This window comes from Leptodactylus fuscus, chromosome 7 (genome assembly GCF_031893055.1).
Source record: "Leptodactylus fuscus isolate aLepFus1 chromosome 7, aLepFus1.hap2, whole genome shotgun sequence".
Classification (NCBI taxonomy): Eukaryota; Metazoa; Chordata; class Amphibia; order Anura; family Leptodactylidae; genus Leptodactylus; species Leptodactylus fuscus.
In genome coordinates, this window is record NC_134271.1 from 124,918,986 (window position 1) to 124,942,556 (window position 23,571).

The 23,571-nt window shown below is 43.6% G+C and overlaps 1 protein-coding gene across 2 annotated transcripts in view; it reads right to left on the reverse strand.

The window, feature by feature from the left end:
• The window catches only part of HEATR5A (HEAT repeat containing 5A), a 47,624-nt gene extending 28,428 nt beyond the window's left edge, over nucleotides 1-19,196 (reverse strand). For both annotated transcript variants that reach the window (XM_075282956.1, XM_075282955.1), the window contains exons 1-19: nucleotides 18,970-19,196; nucleotides 16,391-16,602; nucleotides 15,073-15,181; nucleotides 12,980-13,129; nucleotides 12,678-12,840; nucleotides 12,248-12,408; nucleotides 11,342-11,591; nucleotides 9,985-10,140; nucleotides 9,623-9,873; nucleotides 8,997-9,108; nucleotides 8,072-8,224; nucleotides 6,891-6,990; nucleotides 6,444-6,553; nucleotides 5,781-5,944; nucleotides 5,400-5,575; nucleotides 4,845-4,950; nucleotides 3,240-3,430; nucleotides 2,991-3,150; nucleotides 1,716-1,905 (exon numbers count right to left, since the gene is read on the reverse strand). In XM_075282956.1, the coding sequence (XP_075139057.1) occupies nucleotides 1,716-1,905; nucleotides 2,991-3,150; nucleotides 3,240-3,430; nucleotides 4,845-4,950; nucleotides 5,400-5,575; nucleotides 5,781-5,944; nucleotides 6,444-6,553; nucleotides 6,891-6,990; nucleotides 8,072-8,224; nucleotides 8,997-9,108; nucleotides 9,623-9,873; nucleotides 9,985-10,140; nucleotides 11,342-11,591; nucleotides 12,248-12,408; nucleotides 12,678-12,840; nucleotides 12,980-13,129; nucleotides 15,073-15,181; nucleotides 16,391-16,602; nucleotides 18,970-19,089 (3,034 nt within the window). In that variant the 5' untranslated portion in view covers nucleotides 19,090-19,196. The remainder of the gene's footprint in view (nucleotides 1-1,715; nucleotides 1,906-2,990; nucleotides 3,151-3,239; nucleotides 3,431-4,844; nucleotides 4,951-5,399; nucleotides 5,576-5,780; nucleotides 5,945-6,443; nucleotides 6,554-6,890; nucleotides 6,991-8,071; nucleotides 8,225-8,996; nucleotides 9,109-9,622; nucleotides 9,874-9,984; nucleotides 10,141-11,341; nucleotides 11,592-12,247; nucleotides 12,409-12,677; nucleotides 12,841-12,979; nucleotides 13,130-15,072; nucleotides 15,182-16,390; nucleotides 16,603-18,969) is intronic.
• Nucleotides 19,197-23,571: the final 4,375 nt, after the last annotated feature.

Sequence of the window (23,571 nt, forward strand, 5' to 3'; positions counted from 1 at the left end):
ATCCACGCAAACACGGAGAGAACATACAAACTCCTTGCAGAAGTTGTTCCTGGTGGGATTTGAATCCAGGACTCCAGTGCTGCAAGGCTACACTGCTAACCACTGAGCCACCATGTTGCCCCTACATTATATCTTTTTTTGTCACCATGAGTAAACATAAATGAAAGCTAAGTAATCATATAAAAATATAAAAACTAAATGCTGTTAGTCAAACCCTAACAAAACATATCTAATATGAGTGACTACTGAGAAATAACTATATACATTGGAATTTCTTGGAAAGAAATTTGTGTAAGATGAAAGGATCTTGCAGTAATGTACAAAATGACTGAATGTTGTTGCACAATTTTAAGTGATTTACTGACTTACAGCAAACTTCTAATCGGCTCCATTGGGGCACCTCACCTATATTAGTCAGTCCTTCTGTAGTAGTCACACACCTACCTATTCAGGAGAATTTCCTATGATATGATGAGTCTCAGGCTGCTTTGTAAAGTGGCCACGTAATAAAATATTGGCAGATTTTGGCCGACAGCTATTTTTTTCCAGTTTGTCCCCTCTGTGTGCACGCACGCCTGTGTAACCAATTTGTGACTGCTGAGACCGGACATTGGCAGCACCATTCACCTAAGGCCTTGTTAACATCTGTGTTGGTATTTCATCCAAGGGAGTCCACATGAGGACCCCCCGCCGCCGAGCAGAATACCGAACGCAACTGCCACTGACAGCACACGGACCCCATTGACTATAATGGGGTCTGTGTGCTTGCCACCAGAGCTCCGCAGGGATCATGTGGACAGGAAAGTAGTTCACAATCTACTTTCCTCCCCACATGATTCGTGCAGGCAGCGCGCAGCAAGCAAACGGACCCCATTATAGTCTATGGGGTCCGTGTGCTTTCACTGCACAGCGCTTGCAGTTGCATTCAGTATTCCGTTTGGGGTCCCCATGTGGACTCCCTGAACGGAATACCGAATGCAGATGTAAACGAAGGGTTAGCCTCTGGACTAACAACCCAGGCAGTCCAAACACACCGAGCAAACAGGGATGCGCTGCCCAAACCAAGAGTAGATGAGTATCACTTGTTTTTTACATTTTACACCATCCACACCCCCACTGAAGCTTTTCTTTATCTGGGCAAAGCCACTATTAGAGTCCACTAGTGGTAGCTTTTCCACCACGCACAACACACTGCTTTCCCACAAAATCTGCCATAGTGGAAACTCAGGACACTCCATTAGATATAAGCAATGCCGCCCCTGCTACCTCTTGTGTCACTCCCTCTACCTCATAGATTGTAAGCTCTTGTGAGCAGGGCCCTCAGTCCCAGTGTGTGAAATGACTTTCTTTGTTATGTATCTGTCTGTATTTGAACCCTACAAATTGTACAGTGCTGTAGAATATGTTGGCGTTATATAAATAAAATTTATTATTATTATTATTATTATTATTATTATGGTTGGCCAATCCCACTCAAATTTGGCACCTTCATTGACTTTCCTCTATTGTGCATGGCCAGCTTAACTCCTTGACTCCTGATACTTCACACTGCAGAACTGCTTGATCAGACTGTCCGCTGTGTATAGCAATGGCACAACAACAAGGTTACATTTGCTAATATTTGTAATATTTGTATATGCATTTCACAAGAATTGGCAAAAACACATAATTTGAATCTACAGGAAAGAGTGTGATACAAATACGGGCTCCATTACCTTGGAGTTCGGGTCCAAGTGTGTTCAGAAGAGCACTTAAGCAGCGTCCTAAACTGCGATGGACCTCTGCATGTGATGGCGGAGTGCTGAGCAGTGCCGTCAAAAGGAGCGACAGTGTAGGCTCTATATGGACGTAATATAATGGTCCAGAGGAATCAATGATAATGGACAGGGAGTGCAGAGACCAGGTCTGTAGAGGAAACAAAAGCACAACAAAAAATATAATATAACATCATTATATAAAGGGGTCAGCTGAGAGAGAAAGGTCTGGCTATGGTTGCTCTGATCTACATGGCCAAAGGGGTTGTACGCTGGGACTCTTCATTGTATTCGTGTTAGCACATGACCAGGTAACATATTCAATAAAGAAAGTGAGTTGTCCTTCCTTGGGTTATAAGGTATTTCGTGCATTGTCATTTCTAATGTTATATTTTGGGTTCAACATGTGGAAAATAAAACAGTTTTCTTAAATTTCCTACAAATGCTTGGACTATTTGTATTAGTGAGTGCAAAGTCCAGTTAACCAATATAGAAAAAAGCAGAAGGCCAATGTTCAGAATGGAACAAAGCATAAGTACATCAAACACATCAGAAGGATCATTTTAGGATTCCTTAAAGCTACACTCCAGCATTTTTTTGTTTGCTTTTTAAAGAGGACCTTTGACCTCCTGGGGCACATGCGGTGCAATACACCGCTAGAAAGCCGACAGTGCGCTAATTCAGCGTACTATCAGCTTTTGCGGTCAGTGCCCCCGGTGAAGAGCTATCAGAAACGCCCTTCTGACAGTCAGTCAAGAACGCTCCTCCTCTTGGTAGCGTCTATAGCGCTGTACTGTGAGAGGGGACGTTACTTACCGCCCAACCATGACGATGAGCGGTGAGGAACGCCCCCCAGTACTCATCTATGGACAAGCACTGTCAGGAGGGGAGGGAGACGTTCCTCACTGCTCTCACAGTACAGCGCAATAGACGTTACTGTAAGGAAGGGCGTTCCTGACTGACTGCCAGAAACCCCCTTCTGACAGTGAAGAGCTATGGTACCGGCACCGATAGCTCTTCACCGGGGGTACAGAACGGGAAAGGAAGATATCACCATAAGTTCTGCAAACAACTGGAGGAACAGCAGAAAGCAGAGCTATAAGACAAGATGCTATGGGGAATACAAGTATTTACTAAAAAATACATGTGAGAAGAAGTGACGGGCGTCCAGGTATATGCCATGTCCAGTTCATGATAATTCTCCAGTAGTGTTGTCTTCATAGATTTTCTACTCACTTGAACTTCAGGAGATGTAGTGTCTTGAGACAATGAATGCAAGACAGCAACACACGACGCTAAATGTTGGGTAGAGCCAATGCCACCGAGGTACCTGTGCAAAGAGCCTAAGGCTAACGAGTGACCAGTTCTGGCCACCACATCTCTAGCTACTTTCAATCTGAAAAATCAAGGAAACAACAGCATGGTTAAATAAGACATGAAGGATAGAAGACTGATATGGTAATGTAATAACCCAAAATAGCCTACTTGTCAAAGCTTGCTTGGGCTAGGCTAGAAGTGTATGAAGGTTCAGACACTACATGGGCCAGCCTGGCCATACATTCCACAGCCGCACAGCGCAGCCATGGGTTTCTACTCTCCAGGGCTCCTACAATCAGAGATAGACACGGTCTGCGGGTTTCCTCAGGTCCTAAGTCAATGCGGTTGGAGGCCAAGTGCTGTACAAAGAAATGGATGGCAAATGAATGTAACAGATATAAAAGAAAACATATACTTACATTCTAAGATCTATTTAAGACAAAAGTCTATCCGTGAACATCATCCGAAGAAAAAAAAAAATACCAAGCACTAATGCTGCCATGGTCTCCTGGTGGTCTGTGGTTACATGGCAGCAGTAATGATGTCCTGTGTTGACATAGACCTCCATTGTGATGGGGCGGATTATGGCGTGGATTTAGCGCCATAATCCGCCGCCTCTTGCACCGTGTGAACGAGTTCTTAGTGTGAATTTGCCTTTAATGTTAAGTGTCTGCTTCTTGACTTAACAAAGAAGTTAATGGAGATAAATAATAAAATATCGAACAAACTTCTCCAGCAGAAACACCCGGCACCTTCCACCTGATTGTCTATCATACTCTGCACTTTTTATGTACAGTGCACTTATTTCTCTGCAGCATAGTATCCTCTCAGCCTCTAATCAGACTTTAAAAAGCTTTATCTTTCTATGTGCTATGCTATCAAAGTTAAATCAGCATAGCATTACATGGACAGCTAGAGTCAGTGCCGTATGTGCCTGAAGGTAGAACACTGTACGCTCTATATTTTTTCAAGAGACAAGTATACCGTCAGTAGGCTAAGCTGACATCTTCTCCAATATAACTGTGTGATATGAGTCAATCTCGTCATTGCTAGAGAAGAGCGAATAGTATTCGAAACTATTTGTCGAATACCTCGCTCCCATAGGAATGCATGTAAGTGACTGAACAGCAAGGGGTTATGCGCCGGCCGCTAACACGCATTCCTATGGAGCAAGGTATTCGAATCTACTATTCGAATCAACACTAGTCATTATGTAATTTCACCAGGATGTTTTGATGCTTATACGAGATACACATAGATTTTCATCAACTCGAGCGAAAAAAAAAGCATGTCACTGAAGACTATGCAGGGCCCCCCATGATACATTTGGAGATAGTAGCAACAAGAAAATGAACAAGTCAAAACAATAGTTGGGGTCTGACAGACAGCAGGCTCTTGTTTCAGCTCAAATCTGCCAGAGCCAGAAGCAGAAGAGATTCCATACACTGTATAGTGGTTGTACCAAGCAATTGCAGATCAGCTCCTACTCACTTTATTAGGAGCTAAGCAGCAGTACAACGGCACGCATCACTACATAGTGTACAGAGCCATCTGCTTCTGGCTCAGTACAATGTGTAGATTTTGGCTGATCAGTGGAGGTGTTGGACTCCCATGGATCTGATATTCATGATCCATTCTAAGGATAGGACATTAATATCTACTCTGAAGTGTAATATTGGACCTAAAAATAACGCGGTAATAAAGAATGGACATTCACTTTATGACATTATGATCACAGCACTTAAAATAGGATCAACATATGGAAACACTTACTTTAAGAAAGCAGCACAGAGCAGACAAGGCAGATAACTGGACACTCTGCTGTCGGGATCCCTTTGCCTGCTTGATAGAATCCACTAACTGCTCCAATATCTGAGCCCTGCAAAAAAAATAAAAATAAAAAAAAAATGGTTAAATAGAAAAAACTTCCTAATTTTGCAAGACGAACTTCAGGCTCGTTCACATCTGTGCCCAGTCTCCATTCTGCAGGTTTCCGTTTCCTGCACAAAACAGAGGCAGGAGACGGAAACCTGTAGGACTCTCTCATACCCATTCATTTGAATGGGTTTGAAAGATGTCCGGCTGTGAGCGCCTATGAGCGTTTTATGCTCTCTCCGCCGCAAAACCGATTTTTTTAAACCAGAGTCGGACATGGTGTCCGGTTTAAAAATAAACGGTTTTGTGGCGGAGAACATAAAACGCTCACCGGCGCTCACGGACGGACCGATCTGACAGGTTCCGTCTTCTGCATGCAGAAGACGGAAACCACAGAACAGACTGCCGAACGTTAGTGTGAACCTAGCGTCACAAAGACTAAATCAGTTTTACCTTTGTGACTCCGGCATATTTGACAATAAGACACCGAAGAGCGAGGCCGCAGCTTGAATGACTGTAAAGGCTGGTGGCAAAGGGGTGGGCACAGACTCTCCTTTGGAGGGCATTTGGAAGATGGCATGGGGGTCATATTCCAAACTACCACCTGGGATTCCACTACTGAGAAGAAACTGTGCAAAAAAGAAGAAAAAATAAAATAAAAGTAGAAGCAGCACAAAAGTAAAACTAACAATTTAAGGAGTTTTTCTAAACAAAATAACTGATCCCAATGTTCCATCAGTAACAGATCAGAATCCATGACGCTTGGGTCTCAGACAAACCCTTTAAGCTTGTATCACTAATACAAGTGAGAACCATCAATCACAACATCATTACCTGCTCTTCTATAGCTCTGTGATCACTCTCCTGCAACGAGGGCCCCAAGAGGGTTAGATCATCGGGATGGCAGAGAGATGGTAGTAAGAATACAGCTCCACTAGGCGTGTAGTCAGGGGAGGACAGGTCTGCGACTAATTCCTTCATAACTGCACAAAGGCTTCCTATAAACAAGAAGAAGAAGATTTCAGGGGGCTCAGTGGTTAGCACTGCAGCCTTGCAGTGCTGGAGTCCTGGGTTCGAATCCTGCCAAGAACAACATCTGCAAGGAGTTTGTATGTTCTCCCTGTGTTTGTGTGGATTTCCTCCTGTACTACAAAGACATACTGATAGGAAAAAAATGTACATTGTGGTCCCTATATGGGGCTCAATCTACATTAAAAAACAAACACACAAACGTAAGCCTATGCGGAGTTCGATGCTCAGAAGAAACAGATCCATTTCTGTCCATTTTTTTAGATGGACACAAAAATAAGATATATTAGGCTTTTGTGTACTGCAAAAAAAAAAAAAAAAAAAAAGCAGAAATGGATCCATTAACGTCTATGTAAATAGTTAATCAGTTTGAATATGTTTTTTTTTTTTTCATCCGTTAAACGGAAGAAAAAGCATGATCTGAATGGAGCCTTAAATGGTTATTAAGATTTAAAGTAGATATAATACCTTGGTAAGAATTCACAGGCATCAAAATAAGCAGCTGGTAAAGTCTTTGTCTGTACAGCACAGAGCACGCCTTCAAAGAGTTCCCATATAGTTTCTGTAGGCTGGGTAATCTAGAAATGAAGAAAAATTTACATCGTCCAAAGGTGAATAGGACAAATAAAAGAATAAAAAACACTTTGCTCTGCACTCGCCACATGGACATGTAACCACAGCAGCCAGTTACTGCCTGGACTGGTGACCAGTCAACATCACTTAGGTCCCCACTAAAGCCAGTGATCGGCCGCAGCAGTCCAATGTCCATGTCATGAGTGCAAGCTCGCATGCAGAGATAGAGACAGACGAGTATTACCGTATGTGTTTTATATCATTACAAAGTGATTTCTATTATATCATGTTGTCGGTGGATGGACAACCCTGCAATGGGGTCCATTCACTGTGAACACTTACTGAGCAAGCAGAGCCACAGCAAATGGAAGAGGGGGAAGGAGCTGCTGTAAGGCATCCTCGGTCACAAGATCCCCGCAGTGTGACATAAAGCTGTGTATAGCTGTAAAATAAACGAAAAATATTTATTTTTTAACATGTATCAGTAGTAAAAATGTACAATTTAAATTATCACAATATTGTTTTAAAGGATTTTTTGAGCTAAATATATTGATGACCTATCCTAAGGATAGGTCATAAAAAATCAGATTGGGGGGGTGGGGGTGTCTGATATCAAACACCCCCACTGATCAGCTCTTCTTAGCAGCTGATACACAGAGAATAAAGCAGGAAGCAGACAGCTCTGTTCTCTATGTAGTGGCCAGACCAGGTACTGCAGAACAGTTTCCATTCATTTAAGGGTAAGTTCACACGGGATTTTTTGGTTCGGAACCTGAGGAGGAGGCCGCCTCAAGTTCCGGACCAAGATATGGGTAGCTGCGACTGGATGCTGATGCAGTGCACTGGCATCTAGTCCCGCACTCGATTAGGCCCAAATGAAAGGGCCTAGTCTGGAGGGAGTGTCCTCAGGCGGATGTCGTGAGGCGACTCCGCCTGAAAGAATGAGCACGTCGCTTCTTTTTTCCAGGAACCGAAACAAATGGCTCCCGGAAAAAAGAACTGACCGGCTCCCATTGAAATCAATCTTTTTGGTCAGGATTTTGAGGCGGATACGGCCTCAAAATCCTGACCAAAAAAACCCATGTGAACTTACCCTAAATGAGAGCTGAGCTGCAGTCACTCAGTTCAAGGTTGGGTATAGAATGCAGTAGATGAAATCAGGTGTGTTGTGGATTCAGTAGGTGGCGCTGCCTCGCCCTCAGGAGTTTTATCTGTGTGGTCTAGAAAGGTAACATATCGGGAGCCTCAGCATTTTCAGGTGTTGCATTGTTGAAGTAGGAGCCAACTATGCCTCTCCTATATTCGACCCAAATCCTAACCTGCCTTGTTTTATGTGGATACAGCAAGTGGTGCCTCATACTGTACAGTCAGAGGAGTCAGCCCCACCTACTGGATCCATAGCATAACGCTAACAACATGACAGGTCTCCTTTAACCCGGCAGATTATAAAGTCTGTACTTTCTGCTACATCATTTTAAATGTAGTGTAAAATCCCTAGATGTTATAAGTAATAAAATCCTTACCACTCATAGCGCCTGCTCGTCCTTCCAGAGTTACTTGCCAGGTGAAAGAATCCCCTCTACTGCGCTCCATGTCCAGGTCCTTAGGGTTCTGTGGGAAGACGCTTCGCCAGAGAAGCAAAACTCGTCCTAAATGAGGCTTGACCATTGCCGGGCCTGTAGGTGGATATTAAGGGTACAAACATATCTTAGTATAAGGAGAGGGGTGGCTGATGCACTACAAAAACAGCAGGTAAATATATGTATTTTATGCTACCAATATGCCACTGTATTGCAGTTGCTATGGTGCAGTTTTCTTTCCACAAAAGACATCTTAAGGCCGAGTTCACACAGGGTTTTTTGGTCAGGATTTTGAGGCCGTATCCGTATCAATGGGAGCCGGTCAGTTCTTTTTTACGGGAGCCGTTTGTTCCGGCTCCCGGAAAAAAGAAGTGACATGCTCATTCTTCAGGCAGATTCGCCTCATGAATCTGCCTGAAGACCCTCCCTCCTCCCGACTAGGCCCATTCATTGGGCCTAATCCAGAGCGGAGTGCGGGACTGGATGCCAATGCAGTGCACCGTCATCCAGTCGCAACTACCCGATTTTTGGTCCGGAACGTGAGGCAGCCTCAGTTTCCGAACCAAAAAACCTCATGTGAACCCGGCCTAAGTCAACCTTCTGTCTCCATTAAATATACAGTATAAGGAGCTGCTACTCTCCTATTGTATATAATAGTAAGGCTCGGTTCACATCTGCAGTTGCCACTCCATATGGGGATACCGTTCCCCTCTCTGCATTTTTCGGAAAACATGTGGACCGTATTATAGTCTATGGGGTCAGTGGTCTTCCTAAGGCATATCAGGTTTCCGTTCAGGAGGTCCCCAAGCGTAGATGTGAACCTAGCCTAACCTGGTTCCTGTATGGTAATACACGGAATGAATCTTACCCATAGTCATAAGAGAGGAGATCAGGATCCAGCCTGCTTGTACTCTTTGCATAGAAAGGCGGCTATTTTGGTTTGCAGAGCACAGGAGGTCTTCAGCCAAGCTCATGATCACCTGAAACAACCATGATGAGATGCCTAAGTACCTTACTACATACCATGTTTAGCAGAATACACTAAACTATGGTAAAGGGTTGGCCATGATTTAATAAAAGTTTACACACAGCAGGGAGTGTGGTGAATTTACAAAAAAAAAAAAAAAAACAGATAAAATCATCGTTTCAAAGCCCTGCCACTCTGGGGGTCCCTCCTGTCTCTGTCCTGCAGTGGTCATACCACCCATGTGTATGTGACCACTGCAGCAGTCATGTGTACATGGATAGCATGCCAATCACTAGAGGGCAGGAGGCAGAGCCTGGCAGTGACCACCAGAACAGTGGGGGAGCTGAACAGAAGATTTAGGTTTTACTTCCAACCCTGGAAAATGGCTGTCAATATATATTTTTTGTTTAGTTTTATTGTCTTGGTTTTTCATAAATGGGCGACAAATGCCACTTTATGCTCTTCCAGTGGCATATGTTGGGAAATCCTCACAGGTCTCCTACCCTGGCACCCTAAGTGATGCTTACCTTTCCTTTTTCCTGGGGCACACCAAGTGGACACAGTCTTATGGAGCCAAGCAGTCCAGCTGCTGCCAGGCTGTACCCACTCACTGCCTCAGGAGAGGATTTCAGGGCTAGGAGGCGTTCAGTGCAACGATCTAAAAGAGGGGCTGCTAGAGAAGGCAGAGATACAACGACACAGCGAAGGCACCAAGCTGAAGCTAAGCGGGCACTTAGACTAGGGTGGAGAACTACAGAGATCACAGTGTCCAGGACCCCTAAAAGACAGAGGGAAAGCAGCAATAAAGAAACCTAGTGTTAGTCTTGTAAATGCATCCACAGACATACATGAAAACAAGCTCCAAATTTGCTGACACACAAAAGATTACCAGAGCTGGAGTCCCGCAGCAAAGGGGCAGCTGTGGTACCCAGTCCTAAGATAAGATCCCCAAGCTCTTGCAGGGCACAGACCAATGCATGCTGACTGGCAGTAATATCAGTAGTACAGAACCGAGTCTCCATGTTACTGTCACTTAACACAGCATCTAATAGGAAATAAAACATTGTGCAGTCAACGTGAAAGAGATCACTAAGCAAGCCGCATGACATCACAAACATGAATACATTACTCTGCAGTCATTTCAGAAAAATCCATTATGGCTTCAGAAGATCACATTGCATTACTACTCTTGCTAATCTGGTGGAGGGGATAGCTACTGGTTCAATAGACTGTCCACCTGCTGGCACATGCTTGGGTTTGGTGACACAGTTTGGTGGGCTCTCTAACACTATCCTCCTTTTTATGACCTAAACATAATATGTACCCCTTCTCCCCCTCCGACAAGTCATATTATGCCTCTATGGCTGGTACAATGGTTACGGTTTACTTTTTGTGACTCCCTTGTTGGGAATCCCCCTTAATAAAGCATATACACACACAGAGGCATGCTCTCTATTGAGATGTCCATCATATGAATATTGCATATGACGCTGCCCTGTATAATTTATTGCATATACGTTGTATGACCAAATATGCTGTGTATGATATGATACTATACAATGCCTAGGTCATGTTGCACGATTCATCTGTTCCCTTTCTGTTGTGTTATTACTGTCCTTTATAAAATGCATCATGGCTTCACAGCCTTACCAGTGTGGCCATAGTCAACAGGTGAATGTTGTCCAAGCTCACCATTTTTTGCAGCACTAGGCGACAATATAATATCCAGAGTCTCCCCCCAAAAGCAGATGTTGGGGGAACAAATGAATTTCAATATGCCCGTTCCTCCCCTATGCCTACGTGAAGACATGCACATTTATCCAAATGTACATAAGTGTGGTAAGGATTGAGTGAAGAATAGCTGGCCGAAAGCTATCAACTGAGCCCGGCAGCCTTAGAATTACTTTTTCGTCATATGTGGATGTGTAATGTGTTAATGGGTCATCGGGAATCACTTTAATGGGTACCTTATTCCTAAATATCATATCAATAGTAAATTAAATTGCAGATAAATCTTAGATGACTACAAAAGACTTCATTTTTCTTTCATAACTCCTGTTTGAACATTACAATTTGGTGAGAGCTGTTTCCAGGACTAAATATACATACATTATATACATATATTATCAAGCTACATGAATGGCACAAACTATAGCGCTACACTAAAACTTTGCTTGTATTAATCCACTGCAATATAACTAAATGAGAACATGGGATGATGAGAAAGACACAAGCTGACCACATACCCACAGACTTCATAAGCTTCTTAATGACCTCACATATGTCTCGGGCAGCCTCCAGCTGGGCCTTCTCCCCCAGGAGTTCCCCTAATGTGGCTCTGAGGATGTAGGAGATGCAGCGTCTGGCACAGGCAGCCTCTATAGGAGTCTGAGTTGCCTTCTGATGGGACGCAATGTCCAACAGATGGGTCAAGAGTACTGGGACATTCCTGGATAGCCAGTGGCCTCCTAGTGTGCTGATAAAAATAATGTATGCCTACGGGAGAGAAGTTCAGAAAATTGTTAATATGTCAGAAAATCAATTGTAGTTTTCTTGAACTTTTTATATCACATTGTGATGCTTTTAAATGTTTAAAGTAGATTTGGCATAAGATAAGGTCTAATAGTTCTGTTACAACACATGCTGGTTTTCTGGGTTACAATGAAAATTAACACCAGGTTCTAATTGGTGTAGATTTCTATTCTGGCGCAGGAACGGAAGACCGATTTATGAAGAGGCCACAGTGTCCTCACGAATTTCTTAGTCCGTGAGCCAGTCAGGCCATTTCTTAAGACTGGGGTACGATATGCCAGTCTCAATAAGTTTGAGCCATTATGAGATTTAGATAATAGGAATGATCAAAGAATACACCAAACCACCCCTCACGAGGGTATCACTGGTACATCTCAATATACAGCAGCCTAGGGTGGAAGTTGAAGGTGTGTGCTTTCCATTTTAAAACACAAGATTTATAACCGAATTTCCAATGCATTCTTTGATCACTCCTATTTGCCAAATAGCACAATATCTATGCATGCCATTTTGGCCAAGAAGAGCGAGGACCTGTCCCCATATTATGCTGTACTTACAGCAGTACACTCTGATGACAGATATGCTTAAATTTGCCTGTTGAACGCAAAATTATTCAGTACCTGAGTCGCTCCCAGCCTAACATGGCGCGTGGTACTGCTACTGCCTCCCAGCATGTCTCCTCCACCTCGAAGAAACCCAGAATTTCCTCGCAGGAATCCAGTAGACAACAGACCAAGAGCATCTTCCAGTGAAAGTCTACGTGCGCTTTGTCTTGAGGGGGCTGTCAAAACAGAAAGCAATGACTGTATGTAGAGAATGAGATGAAAGGGAGCCTGTCTGTAGATTTTACCCTTCATAACAGCTGACAGTACCAATCAGTGACATGTAAAGCAGTTGTAATATACCTATGTGAGTGGTCACACTAGTTGCATGACCAAGAAAAACTGGTTTTACACTCCCCCATGTTGCATCCTAAATGTCTACCTTACAGGACATTCTGCTGGACTCTCTGCAGTCAATGTCACCAACCAGAATATATATTCTACTCACATGTTCCATGTACTGCCCTTGCTAGAACCTTTCCCAAGAGGCGTGATATCCCGAGACGTACATCATAGCTGCTACCTTCAAAGGCCTTGAAGCAGAGAGAAACTAAGCTCTCTAGGTCAGAGCCCGACATGAAAGACGCTTCATTCTGAAGAGCCAGTAGACACTACGGAGAGAAGATTGGTAAGGAATCACAACATTAACATATGGCTCCAAGAGTAAAACCACAATGAATCAATTAACTAAAAAGAAGAGGCGGGCATGAATACTTTTCTATGGATCACCCCAAGTCCAGAGATTCTTACCTGTGCCGTTGTGCCACGCACAGACATGGACCGATCTGTCAGACATGAGCGGGCTGCCTTGTAGATGTCTCGATGACTGGATGAGGCAGAAGATCCAAGTCCAGCGACAATCCTTTCTAGACTCAGCATGATCTCAGTGCGTCCCTGAGACTGGACAAAGAAAGAAAAAAGAAAAAGATACTGATATACGGAAGAGAAACAACAAAAAGACCACCAATTTCTTTAAAGTAATGCTCATAATGCAATTGCTTAATGTTCTAAGGGGATCCAAATGTAAAGCACCATGGAATTAATGGTGCTATATAAATAATAATAATAATAATAATAATAAATCCAAATAGAAGCTTCTACTTAAAGAGGACCTGTCACCGAATACAAAATGTTAAGTGCCATACATAATGTGATTCTCGATGGGCCCCTGAGCAAGTTGGCATTTGCTCTTTAAAATCTGTCCACTTGTTCAAAAGATATGGCCCCTGGAAGTTTATGTGAACTAGCGCCGATTCTCCCATTTTAGTTTCTCACAAATACAAGACAGTCCCACCCACATGGAGAATCAGAGCTAGTTCACATAAAATCTTCAGACAGCTGTCAGGACCCCCTAATAGATATACAGAACACTTGTTGTACCTGAAATCTATGAGTCCCTGGACAAACCCAAATTGGTGGGTGGGTGGTGTTCCAGGAGTCATCTGAATTTTCAACTTTGTTGTCACGACTGTCTCCGTTTTCTTCCTTCCCTCTGTCTCCCCCCCCCCTTTTTTCTCTTACTCCCCTTTTGGTATCCGCATGCTCCCTTGTGTCTTTTCGTCTCCCCCTTCCCTCTCTTTTGTCGTCGTTCTTTCTTTCCTTACTTATTTTTGAAGTGTATGTTCATTTGCACAACTATTATTACTCCTTTTTTTTTGCACTTTGTATTGTGCCTTTATCTTGTTTTATGTTGAAAAGTTTAATAAAAGCAATTACACCTAAAAAGTACAGTATAGTTCCTAATGTGTCAGAATGATGAGCAGAGGATGTCACTATAGCTTAGGAGTTGATTTTCATTATCTGGCCCAGCTCTGTGCAGCACTGTTGTTTTTATGCTGCCAAGGCTTGCAGTGAATGATAGCAGTACCCCTTACACAGGCACTGCCTATATCTACAGCTGCCTACGTCCCTGCCTCTCTTTTACAAGGAGTAAGGTGTAATCACTTCCCGTCTTTACAGACAGTGTAGTTCTGAGACACTTCAGGATCTGCTGGCTAGTATATGAATCACAACCCCAGGGATAAGCGAAGTTCATTTTCAGGTGATACAACATTCGTGCTTCAGTAGAAGACTGGTGATAACGTGTACAGAGTTCAAGACGTCACACAAATAGGAGATAAACACCAGAAGCATGGTCATATGACTGCACAAGGCTGGTTACAGAGGCGTCTCAGCTTTGCACAATAAGTAGTCAATACTACAAAACCATTTTAAAGAGGATCTTTCATGGTTTGGGGCACAGGAAGTTTTATACACTGCTGGAAAGCCGACAGTGCGCTGAATTCAGTGCACTGTCGGCTTTCTACGATCCATAGACGAGTATTATCAGGAGGGGAGGGGGCGTTCCTCCCCGCTCACACTGTACAGCGCTATAAGCGCTGCTGTGAAGAAGGACGTTCCTGACAGACTGTCAGGAACGCCCTTCTGATGATGAAGAGCTATGGAACCGGCACCGCTAGCTCTTCACCCGGGGCACAGATCGGGAAAGCCAACAGTGCCCTGAATTCAGGGCACTGTCGGCTTTCCAGCAGTATATAGAACTGCCTGTTCCCAAACCCATGAAAGGTTCTCTTTAAAGGGGCAGTATTTTCTATTACGGCATATAGACAGAACATAGAAAACGGGGGGAGAACTCAGTCTATTAGAGCAGAAATCTTCTGATAAAAAAGAATCTGGATTTTTAGTCTGCAGAACATGGCTAAATAACGAATTACATAGCATAAACTGCAATAGGAGCTGAACTGTGGATGTGAAAGCGGACAATAACAAATGATATCTGGAGGTTTTATGGGACCTGCCTCGAGCAGGAGGGGTGCTCTGGGTTGACGGGTCCTATAACATACCTCTGCATTTCGCAGAACTTTAAGTAGGTTGGTTACAGTGTCACTGAATGTGCTTCCTAGAAGACGGCCCAGCTTTTGGTAAAGCGCTCCAAGACAGGCAACAGCAGCGCTGCATGAGAAAAATGGAAAGTTATTTTCAGATTTGTACATCTTACACCAAGAGACTGGTTTTTACTGCTGCTCCCCTATAAGGGTAAGTTCACACGGGGTTTTTTGGTCAGGATTTTGAGGCCGTATCTGCCTCAAAATCCTGACCATAAAGACGGCTCCCATTGAAATGAATGGGAGCCGGTCAGGTGTTTTTTCTGGGAGCTGGTTTGTTCCGGCTCCTGGAAAAAAAAGCAATATTCTCATTCCCTCAGACGTATTCATCTCGTGACGTCCACCCGAAGACACTTCCTCCCAACTAGGCCCATTGATTTGGACCTAATCCGGAGTAGAGTGCGAGACTGGATGCTGGTGCACTGCACTGGCATCCAGTCGCAGCTACCCATACTTTGGACCGGAACCTGAAGCGGCCTACGCCTCAGGTTCTGGTCCAAAAAACTACGTGTGAACTTACCCTTAGAGTCCCTGCAGCTCATTCTTTGCATTACAAATCTCAATAGCATTCTGTGACTAAAGCCTGTAGCACACAGTTATAAACCTGCAGCATGTCATTGATCACTATGGGTTGAAAACACTTTGGAGGATATTTATCATGCCTTGAAAACCAGTTTTCTGGCATGCAAGGCATAAAAAAAAAAATAATAATAATTACATTTTTGTGCATGTGCAATTGTGACTTTTTTTTTTTTTCTTTCTTCTACGTCACCCTTGTCTCTTCCTTGTAAGGGGCGATCTGTGGGCAGGGCCTCCCACCCTCTGTGATTATTAAACAACATTTATGTCAATTTATTGGCCTATATGATGCCTGAAATCTATGTCAGCTATATGAGGAGAATTAACCTCTCACCACCTCAAAGGCTGTGCCCGATTTATGACCAAGCCTGCTCATCATCATAAATGAGACACATTGATTTTAGTATAGCAGTCTTGCTAATACCCTCCCTTTGTGCTGCAGTTCTAGTTGCAGCATGTAAATGAGATCTGTCTATAGTTCATCTAGCTGTGGATCACAGTCACAAGATAGACTGCAATGGCAAACCTGATTGACCCTATGTGGACCCTACACTAAGACTAAAAATTCACTGAATAGTACAAAACAGTTAAAACTGAAAATAGAACAAAAAGACTGACATGTCAGAGAGAAATCAATACAGAGAATGTAGGCACTGCAGTCACAAAATAAAAACTATTCAAGTAATACAATACATACAGCTTATTTGGGAGGCAGCTTGGAGAGTCATCCTTGCTACGGATCAGCTCATTGCATCTATCAATTGTCTCATACACAGAAAATGTGTCTCCTGCGCTGTAAACAACAGCAATATTATGAGCCAGGAGCTGACGGACTGGAGGACCAGGAGACCCCATCATTATCAACGTCAATTGTTCCACCAACTGCTTCTGATTCTGTTTTAGTTCGGCCTGAAAACAACAGAAAATGTAATCAGTATATGCATAAGAGCTGGCCATACATGTTACATAGCAGACAGAAGAAGGACAGCTGTCATGACCCGTCCCCAAAAGAGATACAGAAAACTAGCTGTACCTGAAATCTATGGCAGCCCTGGCTAGTGTAGATTTCAATCCTGACGTACAACCCTTCCCCACCAGAAATATTAAGAAACCAGAGCCTCTTAAAAATTCCAGCATCTCTACCGCTAGCATTTTCAGTATTATTTATCCTCTATTCATAGGATAGACCATAAATACCTGATTGATGGAAGTCTGACAGCTGAAACCCCCATGATCCTGCGATTTACCTGCATTGTGTATTCGGGCTGACTGCAGCCACCATCTGAATGTAGGTGTGCCTGTGCTGTATGGTACGTATCCGTGATTCCATGAACTTCAATGGGAGCTTTGGAGGTAGCTGAATTACAATACATGGCTATCTCTGGCGCTCCCATCCACCAATGGGCATGCCTACATTCAGTTGGCTGCTGCGGGCGGGATAAATGTACAATTCTTTGTGACATAACCCCTTTAAGACCAGCACACAATGCATAGTTCTTAACTACTTCCCCCTCTATCAGTGTCATATCCCCATGAAGAAAAAAGATAAATAATTCACTGAAGAGGAAAATCTGACAAATTTGGAAGAGATAAGTGGAGGAGATAGCTTTGTATGTCAGCATTAGTATTTTGAACTCTATTCGCTGGGTAGCAAGTAGCCGTTAAAGGGATTGGCAAAGTGGCCGAGGAAGAAGTGGGGGAGAGGGGTACTTGACAGTACAGAGCCTAAATAGGATATCAGGCACCAAAACTTACAGCACTTATTGCTCGGGAATGTTGAGGGATAAAGAAAAAATTCTAGGGGCTCGTTCACACGGGGCAAGAGGGGGCGGATTTTGGCGCTGAATCCACATCATAATCCACCCCCTCACAATAGAGGTCTATGTAGAACGCTAGCTTACTTTTTACCGTGAGTGGTATGTTCCTGCTCACGGAAAAAAAAAGAAGCGAGCTGCCCTTTCTTCAGGCTGATTCCGTGGCTGATTCAGCCCTGGCGTCCACCTTACGGCAGCACCCTCCGGACTGGGCCCATTCATTTGAGCCTACTCCGGAGGGGGAAGCCGTGACTGTCGGAAGCCGTGACAGGCGCATTTTGTCCCTATTTTGACGTGGCTTCCCGCATCAGAATCAGGACCAAAATGCGCCATACCGCCCCCTGTGTGAACTAGCCCTAACTGTCCTGGAATCAGTGGAACAGTGCCTATGAGCAGATACTAAGTACTCGAGTGAGTAAATATGTAACAAACATCTAATTATTCATTATTCAATATACTGATAATTCCATTACATAATTAATCACTTTATTTTTATAACAAAGTCAGAAACGTTTTCCAACTCTGACTCCACAGCCCTGTCTTTGTACCGTTTCATTTCATATCCACAGCCCTGGTCACATTGCAACAAAGCGATTACTGATTAACAAAGCGGTTGTGTCACAGCACATAACCTAATGTGACTATCCCTGTAAATCCAAAACTGCTGGATTTCCGTTCGCAGACCATAAGTCTCATGTAACGTCGCTGAGAGTCCCCAACGTCTGTGACTTGCTTGCAAACTGCCTGCCAAATTGTGACTAACACCAGTGAAATACAGTAAAACAAGGTCCAGGAGTCAACGTAGTCCTAGTCTAAGGGTCCATTCAAAATGGTGAGGAATTTGGGGTGGAATTTCAGTGCTGAAAAAAAATAAAAGCAGGAAAAGGAACTCATTGAAGTCAATGGGGGGCTTTTTTTTCAGCGCTGAAATTCCACCCCAAATTCCTCACCATTTTCCTCCATGTGAATGAACCCTAAATGGGCGTAGCAGTCACATGACCGCTTTGGTCCCCTATAGTTCAACTCAGTGACTCTTCAATGTGCAACTCAATACAATCCTATGCCCACAAAATTACCGCACAGACTGCACCTGGTTACGGTCTACTTGGGGCCTAGGATGTGTCATTGGATAATCCCGGCCGCCCCGCCAGCATTGATTAGGGTTAGCGGTGGTGGGACTATGCCAGACCTAGTCTTATATACAATGTTTGGGTAAATACCACCACTAGTACTGTGTGCGAGGCCATAGCAGGTGTGGGCACCACCCTATGGGATATGACAGGGCATGGCACACTCAGCAGGTGTCCCTGTATCAGTCATGTCCTATTGGAGATACAGCGTTACAACTCTCCCCTTGCTAGGACAATGTAGATAACAGTTCTGACCCCTCCAGCCCCCCGTACTGCCATTCCGAGCACCGGTTTCCGTCTTGTCTCTATACGACCCCGCCCCCTCTAGTTACCCGGGCTGTAACGGGCAGCACCATCCTCAGGTACCGGAGCCATTCCAGTATACGTAGTCCCCGCTGAGGCTCCTCCAGTCCGGCAACATCCAACAGAACAAGCCGCTCCGGCTGCTCCATTCTTCGGGCTAGTTTCGTAGCTCTCACATCGGAGCTCGGATCATAAGTCTGCCGGGGCCGCCAGTCTCGCTATCGGCAATCGTCTTCAAGACCTGTCATTCTGAAGGCTCGGCCATCGACTGGCTGAACTGTGGAGCGTCGATGCTATCGATTGCGACAGGCAGATGGAAATACTCGTGTAGGCCGGGCGGCTGTGACCCAGATCAGCAGGCAGAGAGTGAATGAGCTGATGAGTCACGTGTAGGACTGTGCTGTGATCAGACAGAGGAGACAATAGCAACCAGCTTTAAAAGATTCAAAAAAAATTCAGAGATAGATATAATCCTTTGTATAATGAAAAGTTGTAAAATTTCCTAATATCCTTTCTGTATCAATTCCTCTGGGGTTTCTAGATCTCTGCTTGCTGTCATTCATTCTGCTTATTGCTAGGGATAAAAATCAGTCCATGGGCATGTGATGTACAGTCCATGGTCATGTGATGTACAGTCCATGGGCATGTGTCATGTGTCATGTGATAAAGTCCCACTTTATTCGCCTGGTGGTTTCAGTTTAAAACAACGGAAACTCAACATATACCATTATAGTTAATGGGATCCATTGGTCACCGTTGGTGTCCACTGTTTTATTGGTCCATGTGTACCTTGTTCTGTTCCTCCAAGAGACAGCCGGGCACACGTGAACATAGTGTAATCAGACATCTGCCTGGTAACGAACTGTGCACCTGTGTGTACATCACATGACCATGGACTGAGTTTTATCCAAAGAAAGTAAGAATGAATAACAGCAACCAGAGTTCTAGGAACCATGAGAAATTGATACCGAAAGTATATTGAAAAATTGTACAACTTTTCATTATACTACTGATAATATTCACCAATACCTCCTTAAAGGGATCCTATCATACAAACCTTTTTTTTTGTGAGTAATACATTGGAATAGCCTTAAGGAAGGCTCTTCTTCTACCTTTCGTTGTCTTCTCTGCCCCGCTGTTTGCCTAAAATCCCGGTTCTTGTCGGTATGCAAAGGAGTTCTCTCGCAGCACTGTGGGCAGGCCCCAGCGCTCAAACAGCACTGGGGGCGTCCTCAATGCTGTGAGAGAACTCTCTCCAGCGCCGCCTCCATCTTCGTCAGCAACGTCCTCTTCTTCCGGCATAAGTTTCAGCCTTCTAGGCCTTGGGCAGAGCAGACTGCGCATGCCCACAGGCCACGAGAAAATGGCCGCTTACAATACTGTGTAAGCAGCCATTTTCTTGTCTCATGTCTCCCATACACTGGCGGCAAGTCTCGCTGGCTTCCTTCTACTCGACCAAGTACATAGGTCAACAATATGAATTTGGCAAACAAATGATTCCCAGCACCTGATTTTTAAAGTGTTAATAGCATTTGCAATGCACCAAACTCAACACAGCTTTGTGAATTGTGTCCCATACAGCTCCATATCTTATCAGCAAGGGTGCCAGAAGTCAGATCCCTATCAATCTGATATTGAAGACAAAGTCTAAGGAGAAGTCATTAATAGTAAAGTCCTGTAATACATTACTGTTGCCAGCTGAAGTTCTCTACCCTTCAAGCATACAAGATCTGACAAATACATGATGGGTCCCATTAAAAGTCAATGGGATCCATCAGAATATACAGAGATCTGTCAGAAGACTCCAATTTAAATGGCAACCATACAATTTACTTGGTTTAGCACAAACTTCCTCCATGCCTGACTAGAGGTAACTGACCCCTGAAAGTCAGGCTGTGGCATGTAATATAATGTTATAATGTCCTGGGATTTTGAAAATCTATATAACTTACTAAACAATTGGTAATTGCAAAAATCTTAAATAATTACAAAATAACACAAAAAATTAAGGTTAAATGGCCAACAAGTACAGTTAGTTTTGGTGCCTGATGTGCTATGTAAGCTCTGTAATGTCAGAAGGGCGGTGTCAGGCAGGGGTGTGGCTCAGTGCTCCAATCAGAGGCAGCCAGTGTCAGAACTCAGAATCACACCTCTTGTCTGCTCCTGCCTGACACCACCCCCTGACAGTACAGATACTAAATAGTATATCAGGCACCAAAACTCAGAGCAAAATGACATATTGTGAACAGTTAAGCAATTTGACGATTAATGTCTTCAGGACATGACATTAAAGATGACACATTCCCAATGTATTTTGTAAAAAAAAAAAAAAAATCATATTTTAAATTTTCAAAATAAGAAAAAATGAAACTGGCCTGATGTAAAAGTTTGGGCACCAAGCACGGTTAGTACCTAGTAGCGCCCCCTTTGGCAAATATCACAGCTTGTAAACACTTTTTGTAGCCAGCCAAGAGTCTCAGTTCTTGTTGCAGGGATTTACATCCATTCTTCCTTGGAGAAGTTCTGTGAGATTCCTGGGTCATCTTGCATGCAATAATCTTTTAAAGTGTAGCCACGGATTTTCAATGATTAGATCAGGGGACACTGAGAGCCATAGTAAAACCTTCAGCGTGTGCCTTTTTAGTTAGTCTATGGTGGATCTTGGCGTGTGTTTAGGATTGTCTATGTATAGAAGCAATCCTCTTTTCAACTTCAGCTTTTTTACAGATGGTGTTATGTTTTGCTGATATTGCATTGAATCCATTTTTCTATCTATCCGTGAGATGTTCCCCATTTGGCTGTAACACCACCCCAAAGCATGAATGATTCAACCCGTGCTTAAAGGGATTCTACCATTAAAAACCTTTTTTTTTCTAGTTGACACGTAGGAATAGCCTTAAGAAAGGTTATTCTTCTCCTACCTATAGATGTCTTCTCTGTCCCGTTCAGTTAAAATCCCGTTTTTCGCCAGTATGCAAATGAGTTCTCTCGCAGCACTGGGGACGTCCCCAACACTGCGAGAGAACTCTCCAGTGCCACCTCCATCTTCTTCAGGAACAGGTTCTTCACGCGTCTTCTTCCGGGGGTTGGCTTCTAACTTCTAAGCCTAGGGCAAAGCCGACTGCGCATGCCTGTCAGCCACAAGAAAATGGCCGCTTACAATATTGGTGAGGTTCCGTTTCACTGTTTCTGGAGACGGGAGATCACTCCTCTCTCCCTGTCCCCCTCATACTCTCCAATGCTCACTTCCTCAAAGAGTCAGTGCCTGCAGAAGCAAAAAGAAGCAGCGTTCTATTGCACAAGCATGGCTTCTGAGATATTGACTTCTCAGCAGTCACTGTACAACCAAGCTTTCGTCTTCTAGAAGAAATTACAAGCTTGACTTGGTGCCCCCCCCCCTCCCTCACAGCATTGCACCGTTTTCCTAGCCACATTTACACACAATATAATGTCCCAAAGTGGCCCCCACTCAGTATTATGTCCTATAGCAGCCCCTCCACAAAGCATTATGTCACATTGTGTCCCCAACAGTGTTTGATGCAAAAATTTCAGGGTTCAGCGGAACCTGAAATATTTGGGATACCTACACCCCACCTACAAATTATTATTATACTCTAAGGTCTTTTCATACCCCAGAGTATAATGATTGGAGGCCCAGGGATAGTGACAAACATAACAACCAGAAAGGTCGTCAACGAGCAATGGATCTGAGACTCTTTTTGTGTCCGGTAAAAAAATGAATCCATGTGGTGACAGCTAAAAAGTTAGAAAAAATTTGCATAGAAATAGATCTGGCCTTACATATAATGTTGTATCTTTTAAAAGACCAAATATCCAGCATCTTAACTGAAGATCTCAATTCAGCCCTAGTGGCATAGGTGGCTTCCTCTATGTGAAGAGAATGGGAAGAGAAGCAAAACTGTCCAAACCAGGGGTTGCAAGAAAATGGCTTTGGCTTAAAACTATCTCTCCACTGTCAGAAGGGTGGGCCTTACTACCTAGAGTCTATGTTGTAGATCAGGAATAGACAACGTTCGGCACTGCACCTGTTGTAAAACTACAACTCCCATCATGCATATTTGTTCCGCTGTTCTTGGAACTTCCATGGAAGTGAATGGAGCATGTTGGGAGTTGTAGTTTCACAGCAGCTGGAGTGCCGAAGGTTGTTGACCTCTGATGTAGACTACGGGACAGTGATGGACAATGTCTGTAAAGTGCTGCGGAATATGATGGCACTATACAAGTAAGCAAAATAAATAATATGCAATAAATCGGTAAAAACAAAACAAAAAAAATTTGCACCATAACCACCAGAGGGCATCTGATCTCTATTTTCTTTCCAGTTAAACACAATACCGTTCCTCATTTAGGCTGGGCAAAGACAGATTGTAATGTTCTTCAATATTAACTAATGTTCCTATTTTCTATTATGCATCATCAGTGGATATAACCTCCAGAAATATATATACTCATAGAAATACTAATTTCCTATAAATGGATACAGGTCCTACTTTCCTGAAACACCATATACACAGAATGAGATCAGTCTAGACGCTACAACGATGCCTCCGGTCTGTGCCAGTCGCTACATTGGCTGCCTATTCATTATAGAATAAAATATAAAGTTATCC